General features: G+C 57.8%; 2 protein-coding genes across 8 annotated transcripts; both read right to left on the bottom strand.

Annotated features, from left to right (window-relative positions):
• Positions 1–441: 441 nt before the first annotated feature.
• B4GALT2 (beta-1,4-galactosyltransferase 2) lies at positions 442–7,750 on the bottom strand. Of its 3 annotated transcripts, none has more exons than XM_033516422.1 (7): positions 7,734–7,750; positions 4,258–4,644; positions 3,661–3,896; positions 3,397–3,587; positions 3,006–3,128; positions 1,880–1,984; positions 442–1,746 (listed from the first exon to the last, which is right to left on the bottom strand). In XM_033516422.1, exons 2-7 carry the CDS (start codon positions 4,571–4,573, stop codon positions 1,596–1,598), a joined length of 1,122 nt encoding a protein of 373 aa, XP_033372313.1. In that variant the 5' UTR covers positions 4,574–4,644; positions 7,734–7,750; the 3' UTR covers positions 442–1,595. The 3 variants fall into 3 exon arrangements, with proteins under 3 accessions (XP_033372313.1, XP_015491959.1, XP_033372312.1); XM_015636473.3 differs by lacking the exon at positions 7,734–7,750 and adding an exon at positions 6,925–7,061; XM_033516421.1 differs by lacking the exon at positions 7,734–7,750 and adding an exon at positions 4,800–6,746.
• Positions 7,751–9,623: 1,873 nt separating this feature from the next.
• On the bottom strand, positions 9,624–16,179 carry ATP6V0B (ATPase H+ transporting V0 subunit b). Of its 5 annotated transcripts, XM_015636475.2 has the most exons (8): positions 16,023–16,179; positions 12,974–13,022; positions 12,418–12,501; positions 11,903–11,980; positions 11,261–11,330; positions 10,900–10,951; positions 10,318–10,508; positions 9,624–9,942 (listed from the first exon to the last, which is right to left on the bottom strand). In XM_015636475.2, the coding sequence occupies exons 1-8, from the start codon at positions 16,087–16,089 to the stop codon at positions 9,919–9,921; spliced, it is 615 nt and encodes a 204-aa protein (XP_015491961.1). In that variant the 5' UTR covers positions 16,090–16,179; the 3' UTR covers positions 9,624–9,918. The 5 variants fall into 5 exon arrangements, with proteins under 5 accessions (XP_015491961.1, XP_015491960.1, XP_033372315.1 ...); XM_015636474.1 differs by lacking the exon at positions 10,318–10,508 and having other exon boundaries at positions 16,023–16,171; XM_033516424.1 differs by lacking the exon at positions 12,974–13,022 and having other exon boundaries at positions 16,023–16,158.
• Positions 16,180–16,245: the final 66 nt, after the last annotated feature.

Here is a 16,245-nt window from a genome sequence, read left to right as displayed (position 1 = left end):
GGAGGGGTTGAAGAGTGGGGGATCACACCTAATGGGTGCAGCTCTTTTCCCTTTGATGCCTGGCGCTCAACAGCCAGCCAGGTTCTGAGGAATTCTCCTTTGCCCTACCTGGATGTACAAAACTAGCTGGCGGTAAGGCAGAGGATGGAGGATGAGAGAAATCACTGGCCCCCAATGGACAGGAAGGCAGCAAATATCCATGGCAGAGAGGGCAGCTGGCTTTGCCCTGTGTACTTTGCCCTAGGTGGGCACCTTGTTAGGCCCCCTTGCATTGCTGAGTGAACTGGGGGGGTCCCCCAAGAGAGGATAGGGTGAGGCAGGGGCTCTGCCTCCCAGCCAACAGCTCGAGGTGGCAGACAGGACTTCCCCTCTATACTCCACAATCCCACTTCCACATCAGATAACACTTTCTCCCACCCCCACCCACCCCCACAATGCCTGCCAACTTTTCAAACTTTTATTAAATACAAAACCCTCGGTCTCTACGACCGAACGCTGCATTCAACGTACGCTGAAAAAAGGGTCAGACATTCAAATGTACAAAAGTCGCCAGTGCCCCCCAGCCCTGGCGAGCTGCCCTGCTCCCAACCCCACTGCTCCCAGCCCCCCATGGAGCATCAGGGGTGCTGGGGCTCCCAGTCCCATGGAGGGGCACAGGGCTCCCACCCTGCATGGGCCCAGCCTCTCCTGCCCGCAGACCCCCTGCCCCTGGCCTGGAAGGGGGAAGGCAGACAAGAGGAGACCTCAAGGGGAAGATTCCCTCCCTGCAAGAGGGGGGCTGCACTAGCCCCCACCAAGAGGGGCTGGGGGGTTCAAATGAGCCCTATTTCCCCCACCAAAGTGGGGAGGGCAGGTGAGGGCAGGCGCAGGCAGGGGCTGCACTCACACACAGCACCTGCCTTTGGGGAAGGGGGATGGGATACAGCTGCCATCCCCCCAGCCCTGGGGATACTGAGGCACAGCGAGGGGCGTTCGCTAATCAGAGGTCTCTGTTTGGCAGAGCTGAGACAGGGCCCGGCTCTAAGCACCAGACTAAAGCAGAGGAAGACAGCAAGCCACGTCTGTGTGCCCAGCAGCATGGGCAGTGCCTGGCCAGGGCAGCAACCTTGCCCTGATCCCGCCTGCCTGGGGGCCCCAGGCTGTTCCCATCCCCAGCTGGGGCAGCAGTGGCTCCAGCGCTAGTAAAGGGGGAAGCCTGCACCCCACTTCTCACAGCGCTGGTGGGGACCCTCCAGCTCTCACAGAGCAGCGGGATTTCACCCTCCCCACCCAGGGTGCAGGCAGGAGCTAGCATGGACTGGGGGCTTCTTGCCAAGCCTGGGGTTGCCCCCTCCCTCTGTGCCAGGAGCTGCTAGCAGGGCAGCTGGGCTTATCCACCAACACACCACGTATGGGGCAGGGGTCCTGCAAACGCACTCGTGGGGATGGGGGAGACGGAGAAATCCTGGGGACCAAAGGGCCGGCTGGGGGGCAGCCGTCTCCAGAAGGCAGCAGAGTAGGCAGAAAACATCCCTGTCCAGTCCTGGCTCTTGAGCTGGGGCAAAACCTGCTATGCCCAGCCAGCCTAGGCACAGGGGTTCCCGGTTAAAGGAGCACTAGCCGCGGGCCAGGCGGGGCGGTGGCCTGCCGATCTCCACCGTGATGTTGGTGTACATGGGCTGACGGGAGATCTCCACCAGCCGGTACTGCAGCGAGCTGATCCCATCCCGTTTCATCGTCATTTTGGTGTTCTGGATCTTGGTGAATCTGGTGGAAGGAAGAGTGGGATGAGGATGGAGGGATGTTTTGCTGTAGTGCCAGCAGTGCTGGATCTCTATAGGGGTGAGCAGCCAAGTGATCGCCCAGCATCCCAACTGCCCCAGCCCTGTGGCTCACTCACCTCTGCGGGTTAGGCTCGTTGTGTTTGTCGCGTTCATGCTTAATCATGCGGTACCTCCCAATGCGGATGTCGGGCCTCGACACCTTCATGCCATTCAGGGAGATGCTGGGGACCAGGAGCAGGGTGGGATCAGTGTGTGGGCACCAGGGTAGGACATTCCCCAGCCCAGAGACCTCCAGGGTCAGACCCCAGGCAAAATAAACCTGTCCTTGGTTAAACAAAGCTGTGCCAAGCCAAGATGAGCAAAGCCAAGCCCCACCCAAGCCAGTGTCATGACCTAGAGTGCCACATACCCCATGGCAGTGTGCCCAAATTGCCACTCCCGTCCAGGGACTGACAGCTGCATTCAGCCTGTGCTGCACAGAGGCAGCCATCCATGTGCAGCCATCCATCCCTCCCTCCCTCCTTCCCTCTGCGGCCCCTGCCCTCTACATTCCCTGAATGCCACTGCCTAGCCCTTCCTTTGGAGCCCTTCCCTCAGATCAAGGACTGCCTGAAGTTCTTCCAGAGCTCTACACACTTCTTGTCCTGCACCCTGAGCCCACCTTGTGTGGAAATCACAACTGTGCCATGTGCCTGGGGCTTCCACATGGATGTTTTGCTCGTCTGGCCATTACAGGCTGGTTACACCCCTGTGGCTGCACACTGCTTCCCTGGGCAGCACCATGGGGAACTGGGCTTTTCTCAGCACGCAGCCATACTGCTGCCTGCCAGCTGCTGGCAGGAATGACTGCGTGGCTGCTACATGGCCACCACTGAAACGCTTCCAAGTTTTCGATCTCAGCCCTGGACACATCCAAGTCTAGCATCCCAGCCCCTGTATGGAGCAGAGCCCACAGGCACACCACCCTGCGGGTGCAGCACACATTGTGCTGGCACACCTTCAGGCTTCAGCCACAAGGGAGGCAGAGGGATGTCCTGCAGCACCCTGGGAAAGGCCAGTTCCATGCATGAGGGTCATCAGCCCTGAAACTGGAGTGTAATTCAGTCTCTCCCTGACATGTGGCAGAGCCTGTGCCCATCCCCCACAAAATCGGGAACACCAGCACAGTGGTGCTAATTCAGTGCTCACTGGGGAGCCTGGTACACCCCAACCAGTCAGTGGTAGCGAGGGATCGGGACCTACCGATTAAAGATGTCATCGTCCTCTCCTCCCCAGCCCCAGTACTCATTGGGAAAGCCATTGATCTTCAGGAACTGGGACTTGCTCAGCCCAGAGACACCACCAAAGTAGCCGGCATAGGGAAGCCTGCAGTTGACAGCAAATGGGTTAGCCCCAGGAACAGGCAAAGATGGAGGTGAGCCCCATGGAGACACCCAAGTACAAGGACCGACCCTTTCCTGTGTCACCCTCCTACCCAGGGCTCTGTGCCCTCTCCCATCTCAGGTCCACAATCTGAGCCATTGACCTCATGCCTGCCCCAGGTGACAACTGAGGATGGTTGCCCTTATGCCATCCCAGAGAGATATTCCAGCCCTACTTGGGCAGAAACACCCCAACTCCCCAGGGCACCCACCTGAATCCAAACTTGTCCATGCCAACAGCAAAGTGCCGTGGCTGCTCATAGCAGCGATAGAGGTTGCGATCGTCCATGGGGATGAGGTCCACATCGCTGAAAATGAAGCAGTCATACTCCTCGTCGTCCTTGAGTGCCTCCATGAATCCCACGTTGAGCAGTTTGGCCCGGTTGAAGGTGTCTTCACCGAACTGCAGGGCAAAGCTCAGCAATGCCTGCTTGTCCATCCCAGCCCCACCACCCCCTTGCCCCTGCTCCCCTCACCTGGTTGATGATGTAGATACCATAAGCCACCTTCTGTCGGCGCAGGATGGGGTGCAGGTAGTGCAGCCAGTACTTGAGGTGGTGCTCACGGTGCCGGAAGGGGATGAGGATGGCCACTTTCTGCCGGGGTAGGCAGTCGGGGGGGGTGTACTTGCCGCCCTGGCGCACATCAGGGTTCTCCCTCTGCACTCGCTCCATGCTCATGGGAGAGCTGAACTCGATGAGCAGGCGCCCAACTGTGAGAGGGAGGGCAGGGCGATGCCCACAGGACAGGACATGGTCAGGGTCATGGTCACCTGCTGCTCCTGCCTGGACTGGTAAAGCAAACAGCGAGGGGGACCTGCAAGGGGGACCGGCACTGCCGAGGGCAGAGAGTGCCCAAAAACTTTCCTGAACAGGGACAGAGAGACTGGGCTAACAAAACCTGAAACCAGCTATCCTGATACAGTTCCAGGCTGGGTTTTTTCTGCTATTTCATTCAGGGAAGCCATGCCCAGGGCCCAGGGAATAAGGATGTCAGTCATGAGCACCCACCTTAGCCCCATGTTCAGAGTCAGAGCCCAAATTCATCCCCAACGCTCACCCAGCATGTCTCACCTAAGCCAGGAGGTATCTCCTGGCAGGGCTGCAAGGGCTTCTCGGTGGCAGACTGGTTGGTGCTGGGCTTGGTGCTGGGGGATGGGGCCTCAGCACCAGCTGGCCCGTAGCTGGGAACGGTGCCGTTGGGGCGGGACGAGTTGGAGAAGGGGTGGGTGCGCGAGGCGTTCCTGGCGTTGAAACGGCTGAAGAAGTCCAGGTGCTGCGCGTAGACGTCAAAATAGAGGATCATGATGATAACGAAGTGGAGCAGGCAGAGCAGCAGCACGGCCTTGCAAATCCTTTCCAGGGTCACCCCCAAGAGCAGCCTGGTCATCTTCTGGGCACGGGCAGGCGGACATGTGCGCTTGGTGGGGCAGGGGGGCGGCTCCAGCCACGGTCCTGATCCTGCCAAGACACCTCACACTCAGGACACCACGAGTCTGAGCTCCCAACCCATCCCAAATGATACTGGGACAGCAGGAGCGGCACAGGCCTGATGTGCAGACATGAAAGGCTTGTAGGCTGGTATGCCAGAGAACACCTGAGGAGGAATACTGCACCTGGATCCCTGCTCTGAAGGCACAGCCATGAAGATAACAGAGTTCCTCAGCCCCACATAGCAAGTCCCCTTCTTGCTTTCCTAGGCAAAGACCAGAACAGGACAGACCCACTCCCCTTTTTCCCCACCCAGAGAGATGATGCAGACACTTCCAGACATGCCACAAAGAGCCTCCATGGAGGCTGGATCCTTGACAAAGTATACACTCTCCAGAAACATGGCCACCCTGGGATGTCCAAAGGGCACCATAGGTGTCCCCACCAGCCACTCCTTTCTGAGGCACTTCACTTCCCTGTTCCCCATCCTGCTCCCTCCCCACAGAGCTACACCCCAGCAGCAGCACCAAAGCGGGATGGCAATGAGAGTCACGCCGGCAGGGGCCCTCCTCGAGGCACCCTGCGGGTCAGCAGCTGCACAGCAGACACGGAGCCAAGCCAAGCTGAGCAGGACATCCCAGCCCCCAAGTAAGTTCCCTGCCCCATCCAGGGAGGTCTGGCTTACAGCCAGCGGCACAGATCCTCTCCCCTCCTCCTGATGGTGAGGCCTCCTGGGACACTGGACTGCTGGAAGTCAGGGTCCCCTTATCTCCCACATGACACCTGGAGCTGGGCCAGAGCCCTGCCAGGAAGCCAGCTGGGAGAGTCACCAGAGGGTCCCAGACAAGTCAAACCATGCGGCCTTTCCCAGCCCTGCAACACCAGGGCTCAGGCCACAGCACAGCCATGCACCCCAGTTCCTGCCCTGATCCCTGCCCTGCCTGTCCCTTCATTCAGGGAAGCTGCTAGGACATGGCAAAGCAACCACAAGGGACAGGCACTGGGGATCACAAAGCCCTGAGGACCTCGGGACAGGCCAGAGCTGCTGCATAGTCCCTGGGGGGACCTTGGTGGCTGGGGGCCTGCAGCAGGACCCCCAGAAGGAGTGCAGATAGCACCCAACAGTGCTGGCAACCAGTCACTGGCAGCTGCCAGCCCTGTCCAGTGGAGACCCCCAGGGCACAGAGCTGGCAGTGATGGCCACACTGGATGGGAATGGGGATCAGAGCCAAGGTGTGAATCAGGATCCTTCACCCCACCGTGCTCTGGGGTGTCCTCTCACAGTTGCAGGACTGACCCTGGCAGGCAGACCCTGGCACCCATCACAGGTAGGGAGGTGCTAGAAAAGGCTCTGAGCCCAACACCCCAACTTATGTCCACCTTCTCTCTGCAGGATGCAGAGCAGTATCCCTGTGGATAGGGGTGTCCCGGCACTTGTCAACAGCCCAACCCCACATCCAGTTTTTTCTAGAAAGTAGCCCTCTGAAGAAAAGCTGGTCTTGCTGTTATTGCTCAAACTTTGCCCACTGACAGTGCCTTGTCACCCTGCACAGTCCATGACACGGGGACCTGCCTGCCCCAGCACCTGCCAGAAACCCTCCCCAAAAACCTGTGCAGTATATGGAGTGGTGCTGCCTCAACAGCCAGACAGGGTTGCAATAAGGGAAAATCAGAGCTGGTTTTAGGGGTGCTTTGGCAGAATGGTCCACGAGGTAAGTAGAGTGATGTTCAGCAAGAACAAAAGCAAAGCAGTCCATCAAAGCAGCAGCCACAGGACATCACAAACATGAGTGGGCTTAAACTGCTAAGGAGGGGGTTATGAAATATGATGTCATCTCCCCCCACCGCAAGATCTGTGCAGGGTGTGAGAGGCCAAAAGCAACACGGAGTTGGGGAGCTGGTCCCCAGGGTTTCAAGCCAGTGCAGTATGTGCCACAGGGCTGGTGATGCTCGTTTTGGAGGGGATGCTCAACCCCGTGGACTCAATCCTTCTTCCCACAAGACATTCCCAGAGCTGGGAGAAGGGAGGCATGGTGAAAGCCGGTGGTCCCGATGCCCTAAAGGTGGCCACCTCCCGGCCAAAAGTGGGGCGAAGGACCGCATCCAGCAAAACTAACACTCCCCCGCCCCCTAATTTTTCTCAGTCCCCGACACATGCAAAAACTTATTTAAAAAACGAGAAATAACCTCAAAATTAGGCTTTTTCCCGAGCTGGAGCGGTGCCGCCCACGAGTGACTGGGATCGCATCCCCTGGGTCGCATCCCGGGCCTCCCCCGCCCGGCCAGGCCTGCCCGCGCCGCTCCACTCACCGCGGCCTCGGGGCTGCCGCGCCGCCCCGGCGCCGGTCAGCGGCCCCCGCCGCCGCCTCCTTCTCTTCCTCTTCCTTCTCTTCCTCCTCCAGCCCCGGCCGCCGGCCCGCGGGCTCCCATGCCCGGGGCTGCGGGGGGCCCAGCCGGCCGGGCCGCCGCACCGCCGAGAGCCGCAGGGAGACGGGGCCGCGCCCGCACGCCGGCTCCGCCCGCCGCCGCCGCACCGGGCGGGGCCGCCGCCGCCGCCCGCCCCGGAGCCGCGGGGCCGGGAGGGAAGTCCCGCAGGCACCGGGGCCCGCGGACGCGGATGCCAGGGATGCAGACACACCCCGGGGTGTGCGATGCCTCCGGCTCCACCACGGGATGCTCACCGCTCGGCCCTAGGCGCGGAACCGGGGACCTTCCAAGCACCTCCGAGACACAGGCACACGGTGTCCCGGCCTTTCTTCGTTCCCTTGCTCTTTGTTGCCTGAAGGCAGCGCTTCCACGGACCCACCTGCGGCCACTCCCATGCTCCCGGCCGTTGGTGTCGGCTCAGCGTCCGTTGCAACCTATTCGTGGCTCCTTCCCCCCCACCCTATGTTTCACTGCTAGGAAACACTGGGAATCTCACTCTCCTTATCAAAATGGCATCACTGAAAGAGCTTGGTTTGGTCCAACTGCAAGTTTGGCCCACCATAAGTGGTTTTTGCACTGTCTGCAGCCTTTCCCTTCCTGCCACCCCCTGAGCTCTCTTCCCCAGCATTTGGATCTGTTTAGAGCAACCCTGTTCCCTGAGGCCTCTCCTCCTCCCATGCCTGGCTGCTCACCCAAGCGAGGGCTCTCCAGCTCCCTTCAGAAGCTCCCTTCGGCAGACAACCCTTCCGAAGAGAACTGCATGGCAGCCACCCAGCCCCGCCCTGCTCCACCCCTGCAAACAAGCCCCAACTGAAAGCAGTCCAACTTCTGCCTCCAGCTCTTGGTTTGGCTCCTCAGCAGGTGGCATTTTCCTCAATACCTACACATGGTTACCAAAATATCTTTCAACTCCCGCTGCCGATGCTTCTAGATGAGACAAGGTGTAAGATCCTGGAGCCTTGCTGGAGGTTTTTTTCTCTCCTTGATCAGCAGGTGCTTAGTCCAAGTCCTGGAACCCAAGCATGCACACCTAGACCGAGGTGAGCACAGGGCGTGCTCACCTTATCACTGCTGACTATGGTAGGTGGGCTGTGGGCCACCCTGAGAGTAGTCCTGATGGCTCTCATATCTTTATAAGGGGCCTGTGGGTAAGTCTTGAGCCCATTGCCCTGCCAAAGCTGTGACATACAGAAGCAGGATTGGGAGAGTGGGAAAGCATCTCACAGAGATGTATTTCTGATGGCTGATACATTTCTATCTGGGCAGGGCAGAGCAACGCCTATACCTAAAATGCAAGTGCATGAGTCTTTCAAGACAGCTGCTAACCAGGAAGATGATTAACCCAAAAAGCAGTTTCTCTAACACCAGCACAGCCTCTCCAACCCCAGGCATCTCCTTTCGGAGCTTGGTGTGGGTCTGATGAAATGGCTCTGCAGCTCTCACATAGGACAGGCAAAAGTCTGCCCACACCTGACAGACACTCTCTTCCAAGCAGGCAGAGCCCAGTTTGCTGCTGCACAGGTCTCACATTGCTCCTGTGACACCCTCCAGCCCCAAGGGACAGCTAGCACAGCTAGCAGGGCCGGTGGCTTGGTTTTCCCCCCACCCAGGGCTGAAATATACTGCAGTCCCAAAACTCATAGAACAGTGCAGAACAGAGGCAGGAGAACAGCAGATCTCAGAGGGGTCATGCAGAAGCAGCTGCCCTAGTTCAAGGGCAAGAACCAGCAGGCCTGTGGTGTCCACGTGGGAAGAGAGAAGAGCAGCTCTAAGAGTGCATCTGCTCTGACACAGCACTGGAAGATCAGTTCTTTCTCCATGAAGGTATACTGGTGGAACAGGATGAGGCCCTGTCCTGGATACAGCAGAAGCAGCAGCCTCCAGGCTCTCTGCAGAGCACATGCAGTAGGACTTTGTTCTTCCCTTCCCCCAAGCAGCAGATGAGCTGCAGGTCCAGCTGTCTACAGCCAGCTTCCCCACACTATTCAGCACAGCCACGGACCGGGAACAGAGCCAGCACATAGCATCCCCACCCCTGGGACCTCTGCCAGGGCCCCCTGGACAGAGGGGCACTGCAGACTGGAGAGCCCCAGCACACAGCCAACAGTCACACCATGGCCTTGCTGGCTGGAGGACATCCTTTGAAGGGGGAAAAGTTTCACTTGTCTGTTTTTCTGGTGCTCCCCAGCTGCACAATGGGGCTATGCACACTGCGTACACCCCCACTACACTAAACTACCCCAATGGCAGCTCAAAGGCCCAAAGCAGTTTGTTTAGTTCATGTTGGGCTGCTAGGAGCCTGGCAGAGGCAACTCAGAGCTGCCTACTGCCTGTTCCAACAGCCTTGTACCTGCTCCAGGCAGCAAGGCACAGCTCTGTGTTCCCACAGCCCAAACAGGGTGGCTCTTGCAGCCTGAGAAGGCAACAGAATTAACCCCACACAGGCATGACACCACCAGGCTCCTGGAACAGCACAGGGATTTTGCCACAGGCACAGAGAAGAATCTCTGAGCACTGGGGCAGCCCAAACCAGCACTTTCTCTCTGCAAACCTCCTTAGCATGCACAGGGAGGAGAAAGAGCTGGACAAGAACCATATTTATTTCACTGACACAGAATTGCACTGATGGTCGATTCTACACACCGGGGATGGGCAGCAGCAGGGCCCCAGGGGCTGGGCCAGGCTGCTGGGGGCAGAATTCACACAGAGAAATTTGTTTCTTCCACGGTGCCGATTGATCTGCAGGACGGGGCTCTACGCAGTCAGGCTCCTGCTCCTGATGCCAGCAATCTCCCACCCCAATCAAGTATACAAACATTAAATAAGTATATACAGAACCTCTTGGGGTGGGCTGGAACAGGCTGAGTGCAAGAGGGCTCAGCCCATTTTTACTCTGGATGTCTAGAAAGAAAGAAGAGAGGTTAGATTGTGGCCCATAAACCCCAGCTCAGCACCCCAGGTCCACCCAAGCACCCCAGGACCATCCAGAAGCTGCAGACAGCTTATCAGTCCCACTGGTAACACATGAGCATCACACGAGGAGCACTCAAGGTGACACACTCGGTGACACAGGGGCCATCAGAAGGGTTCATAATGTTGCAAACAGGCACAGTATGCTGTGGGAAGGGCTGTGCCACCCCAAACTTGTAAGCAGCCTCCCCATCCCAATGCAGAAGACTGTGCTGAAACCCAGGGGTGTCTCCCTGGGGCTGGAGAGCATCCACGGTGACAGCACCTTGTGCTCACATAGCCCTGGTGGCCTCAGGAAACAGGTACCTGCAGGATAGCAACGATGACCCCAAACAGCCCTATGGCACTGCCAAAGATTTCCACAATCAGGATCTTGACGAAGAGGCTGGCATTCTGGGCATCAGCCAGGGCAGCCCCGCTGCCCACGATGCCCACACAGACCCCACAGAAGAGATTGCATAAACCCACGGTCAGACCAGCTCCAAACATGGAGAAACCTGTGAGAGAGGAATGCTGTGAGAGAAGGGTGTAACCTCCTTCCACCTGCACCCAGGACATGCTGCAGAAGCTCTCCCTCGAGGTGACAGAAGACCTGGAGCTGCCAAGCCCCAGCAACACCCTGTTTGAGGAGTAGGAATGCTCTGAGGTGTGCCTCGGCTCCCGCAGTGCCAGGCCACTGCTCCACCCAGAGGAGGAGCAGTGCTGCTGCTGGGCAGCACAGCCCGCTGTGTGCAGGAGGACCTCGAGAAGGTAGGTAAAATGCTGCCTTTAGGCAGAAGAGTCACATGTCCTTCAGACACCAGCAGCAGACCATGGGTAGATCAGAAGGTGGGGGTCAGGGTGTGGCAGTGCCCACAGTGACAGCACCAGGGACCCAGCAGTCCTTACCTGCGTGGTAGTTCCTGGCTCCAATCTCTTCTGGGGTGACTCCGTTGAAAGGCTGAAAAGAGAAAGCACAGGACCTGGGATAGTGACAAGTCTGTGGTGTCTGGAAAAGGTACAGCATGAGGGAGACACATTTTGGCCAGAGCCGGTCCCTGACTCCATATCAGGCTGGCTTCATGGCATCTGCCTTGTGTGTGCTCTCCCAATGCTCTCTTTATCACAGGCAAGGATCACTACACAGACCACCAGTCCAGGGGTTCCCAAAGGCACAACAGGGCCACTCCCTCACAACACTGGCCCATGACCAGCTGCCCATGCCCACCATGGCCGCAGGGGTGGCATGGCACCACAGGTGCTCCCATACCTCAGCCATGTTACTGATGACTATTGCCATGATGATCCCGTAGATGGCCACGGCCTCGCAGAAAATGATGCTGTGGGAGAAAGGCAAAGCCTGAGCACAGTGTCTCAGTCAGTCTGACCAGTGTGCCAGGGGAAAGACCCCACCCCAAAGAACCCCTAACACTTTATGCCCAGCCAGCCAGACTCCTCCACAGCCATAGGGGAAGCTACCCACTACTTTCCTTTTAAACTAGGGGGAGCTGCCAAGCACAAAAGGCTGGTTCTGCCGTGGCACCTGAGTAAGCTGCAAGGACCCTGTTGAAAACAGGCCTAGGAAGTCCTGCCCTTCACCAGCCTGTTTCAGCTCCTTGTGGAAGGGTTGTGCAAGGAGAACCTTTGCCTAGGCATGATGTATGATCTCAGGGTGTTTGTTTTGAACACATTGGGCTCATTCACAGCATGATATCACACACTGACCCTTCAAAGGGACATTCTGGCTCCTTTAAGGCTCTTTGTTTTGAAAGCAAACAGCATCAGCAGCTCAGCAAAGAACAATCTGCCAGCAGCACCCAGCTAGAGAGCACACAGAAGCCTCTTCACTGGGTGGGTTGTGACCTGCCCCACTCAGATGCAGCACAGGAACTAACCCCAGGTTTGTGCTTACCTCACTAGATTCTTTGTTTTGATCCGCGGGGCTTTGACTCCACCACCAATGATGCTGGAGCCCGTGATGTAAATCCCCCTGTAGCAGACAAGGGTGGTTGGTGGCAGGTCTGGCATTCGCAGAATTCTATACAGAAACCAGGATCTTTCAGCTGCGCAAAGAATCTGGCATGCAGCTGGGGGACACTGAGCACTCAGCCTGGCCACTCCTGAGGTATGAGTGGCCCCAGGCTGCATCACCTACACCAGCAGAACTGCTGGGGCACGAGAGCCACCACTGGACAGCCTGGGCTCAGGGGTACAGCTTCCAGAGACTTCCCTGTCTTGCCACTGCTGCCTGTGGGCTGGTCCACCCAGACTCCCCACTAGCCCAGCAATTCAGCCCCACTGCTGTGCTGACCCACAGCCCTACAAGTACACATTGCTCTACCCTGCTCTGCTGTGGGGAAACTGCAGTGTATACACAGCTACCAAGATGGGACACCAGGAGAATGCTGAAGAGTCAGTCCCACTCACCAGGCAGCTCCCACCACAGACAGGGAGATGGCCAAGCCAATGCCCAGGTTGGACCACATGTAGGGTGAGGTCTCTGTCAGAAACCTGGAGAGGAAGAAATGTCCTAGGTAAGCACAGAGGCTGAGGCCCCATATTCATGCCACACAGCCTACCCCAAAACAGGTACCCCTTCACCAAATTATGAAGCCCAAGATGGGTTGGGCAGCCAGATAGCAGGACATGAGAACCTCTCTCTGCCAGCCAGAAGCACAGGACCCTCACCTGCATGGAGCAAGATCTTCCTCCCAAACCCTAACTGTGAAGCAGAAGCCTGGGCTCAGAGATGTGGAGGGCAGAGCAGCAACAGCTGCACCAGGACCTCGTATGGAACTAGTAACAGGAACACATGGGCTGCATCCACCCCACCTCCCAGGGAACAGAGGCCCTGCTCACTGCAGCTCCTGTTCTCCTGTGATGCAGTGACTGCTGCCCATCACTCAAAAGCAAATGCTGCTCCTGGGAGGCACTGCCAGCACAGCCCTGTTTACAGGGATGTCTGTGTTTACAGGGAACTCACCAAGCCACATCGAAGCGGAAGCCCAGGTCAAATATTGTGTAGCAGATCCCTGGAAAGCAAGAACAAGATGGAAACTTCCAGGGAGGCACCAGCTGGATCCAACACTGCTGGTTCCTCCCCAGCCTGTGAAGCCCCAAGGCAAAGGCCCAGAAGCACAGCACAGCATGAAGGAGGGTTACTGGGAAGACTGGCTCAGGCATGCAGAGCTGTGGGACAGGTGTCCCCTCCAAATCATACCCCTGTGATCCCAACACTTCCACATCAGCACAGGACAGACAGCCTGGGCCCGCAATACTATCAGACCCCATCCCAGTCCTGCCCAGAAGATGATCACAGTTGTTGTCACACCCATTTTTTATTCCCTAAGACCATGCTGAGCTACAGGGTCTCCAGGGCAATCCACAGAGCCCTGTGCCCTGGCATGGTCTCCACCATGGCTCTCCAATGGCTCAGCCCTGTTGGAAAGCCACAGCTCCAGGGGACCAGCTGTGAGCTCTTCCCTGCCACAGGAGGGACAAGAGGAGCAAGACTGTGCCCTGAGTGACCATCACATGCTACTACATCACCATCCCATCAGCATTTGTGTTGCTTCCCAGGAGCCCATCAACATGATAAGCTCCAGCTTTCCTCTAACACCTTCTTTCCAAGGCTGTGGGTTCAAGACATGACTGTTTTCCTCAGCATTTCCCCTAGAGTAATTTCTAGATAAATTTATACCCCAACACAGGTGGGAGACACCGAAGCACTGCCCTGAGAAACTCAGAAAAGCCCTTCCTTTCCAAGGAGGGCTTGCCTTGCTGTGCTCATCTCCCACCAGGGGCCACAGCCAAGAGTCACATCCCTGCACAGCTCAGGCACATGCAGAGGTGCTTGCACTGAAACCCTGCCTTATTCTGAGCTCCTGAGTGGGAAACATGGCTGCAGACCAGAAGGAACACTTGCTCTTTGCTGGAAAAAGGAGGGTGACCCAGCCCTGAGGAACAGATAAGCACAACCATCGTGGCACTGTGTGCTCCATGCCAGACGGAGAGGGTGAAGGGACAGCTGAAGTGTATCTGACTGTAACCAGTCAGTGTGACGCTGATCCTGCATATGGTTGGGAAAAGAGGAAATGGGAGACTTCTGAAACGCTCAAATGCAGCAAAGAGGTCACTGCACGTGTCCCACCGCTCCCTTCCACCCCAGAGCAGCAGCCTGGAAGTAGGGGGTGATGGCAATGTGCCCAGCAGAAATATGGGGGCAGGACTATGCCCCCCAGGTTGGAGAAGCCCTTCCCTGAGCACAGTCAAGGCCTGCAGGACATTTCATCTCACTGGAAGGCCTTAGCATGGCAGATCCCTTGCAGCAGAGATATCCCCATTATTCTTGTGTGCTCACCCCTCCATGTACAGGTCAGGTCTTAGCACCTCATACTCAGGGGAGCACACAAGCACTGCCAGGCAAGCCAGTGAGCCCCATAATGGGATGTGGTAACACTGGTCACTCTTTCTGCCACAGATTTGGGCTGGCCCCCTCCCCTGCAGTGACACACAAGAATGAAGAATGGTGCCACCACAGCCAGGGAATACAGAGGAAAGCCACAGCCCACCCTGCATGTCTGGCAACCTTCAAGGATGATCCCTAGTGCTGGGCCCAGCCAGTCTTTTACTTGTGTTTTGGCTTTGCTGCTTGGCTGTCGGAACAGGAACTGAACCCAGCCAGCCTCAGCTGCCTCCACTCCCCAAAAGTGGTAAAAAAGAGCTACAACCAGCTCAGGGCAGATCCTCAGGGCACCTTTCATCTCTTCAAGAGCAGGTGTAACCTTAGATTCATATGCAAAAGAAACAGGGTAAAGGACACTCTCCTGCGAGCTCTGACTTGCAGGCCTGCAGCCAGGACAGAAGATAGGGCAGCAGAACTGGAGGATCAAATCAGGGTAGTTAGGACAAAGACAGAAAACACAAAGAGCCACTGCTGCAACACTGCATGGAGCAAGACCCCTTCATGCTCATGGTCTTCCTCAAAAAGGGACTGCAGAAGGGCAGGGGAAGCTAGGAGCAGCTGGGTTCAGCTCAGCAAGACTTTCCGACAGTCTCATGCTCACAAGGTGAATCTGCACTGGTGTGAGCTACATGATTCAGAGAGCCCAGCAGGCAGCCCTAGGCCCATGCTGGCTTCACCAAGCCCTGGAAACACGAGGGAGTGAGACACCCTTCACTTCAGACTCATTCTCTCCCTTCACTCAAACACTGAAGAAAGGGACAAGGTTTTCCCTGCCTCTGCCTGGTTTGTGGCCACTTTATTCTGTGCTAAGAGAAAATAACCAGCAGTCCCAGCACAAAATCTACCTGCTGGCCCTAGGGCATTAAATCCATCCTCCAAAAGCCCAACACCTTCAGCAGCAGAGCATGGGCTGCCATGAGCTCCAGCATGGCCAGGCAGCAGCTCCACGATCATCCAAACTTGCATGTTCTCTCATGCTGCCCCAGCTTGGCAAAGCAAGATCTCTCCACCCGAGAGACATCAACCATGGCAGTCTGAAGGAACAGGCTCCTCCTGCCTTTACCTCCCCCGATCTACCAAATCCAAACACGACCCCTGACTGGCACCAGCAACTTTCTGCTCTTGCACACACGGAGAAGCAAATCAACTGCTCAAGCCAGACAGGCTCAGAGCGCTGAAAGCTGCACATCCAACAGCGACTGGGAGTTACACGGCACCGCTGGGGGCTCCGAGGGAGCAGCTACAAGCCCCGAGGGGTGATGCCCGGGCTGGGGAGCCCCACAGCAGCACTGCCGGTCGTGCCGCAGACCACAGACCAGCCCTGGGGAGTACCGCGGCCACCGGGGGCCTGACAACGCTGCACCCCTCAACGCCCGCCTTCCTTTTCCACTCCAAAGCAACCCTCCCGGCCGCTCTGCAGCACAGGAGCAGCCAGCACGGGCACAGGCAGGAACCGCAGCCTCCCCTCCGTCCCGGAGACCCCTCCGGCCCCACGGCTCAGCCCCGTACCGCTGCCCCCTGACCCCCTCCTCCGCGGCCCCGAGCCCTCCCCCGCCCCGGCGCTGACCGACGCCAAGCAGCGTGGTCCAGAAGGCGAGGCCGAGCCCCGAGTAGAGCAGGGCGAGCCCCGTCATGGCGGCGGCGGTGGCGGCGGCGGCACCGGGCGGCGGGAGCGGATCGGGCCGGGTCACCTGACCCGCGCGCGGCACGTGACCGGAACTGCAGCGCCCGGACGGAAGTAACGGAACTCCACCGCTGCCACCGCGCCTGCTTATTGGCTGCCTGGTTTG

Source organism: Parus major, chromosome 8 (assembly GCF_001522545.3).
Source record: "Parus major isolate Abel chromosome 8, Parus_major1.1, whole genome shotgun sequence".
Classification (NCBI taxonomy): domain Eukaryota; kingdom Metazoa; phylum Chordata; class Aves; order Passeriformes; family Paridae; genus Parus; species Parus major.
This window is presented reverse-complemented; position numbering and strand designations above follow the sequence as displayed.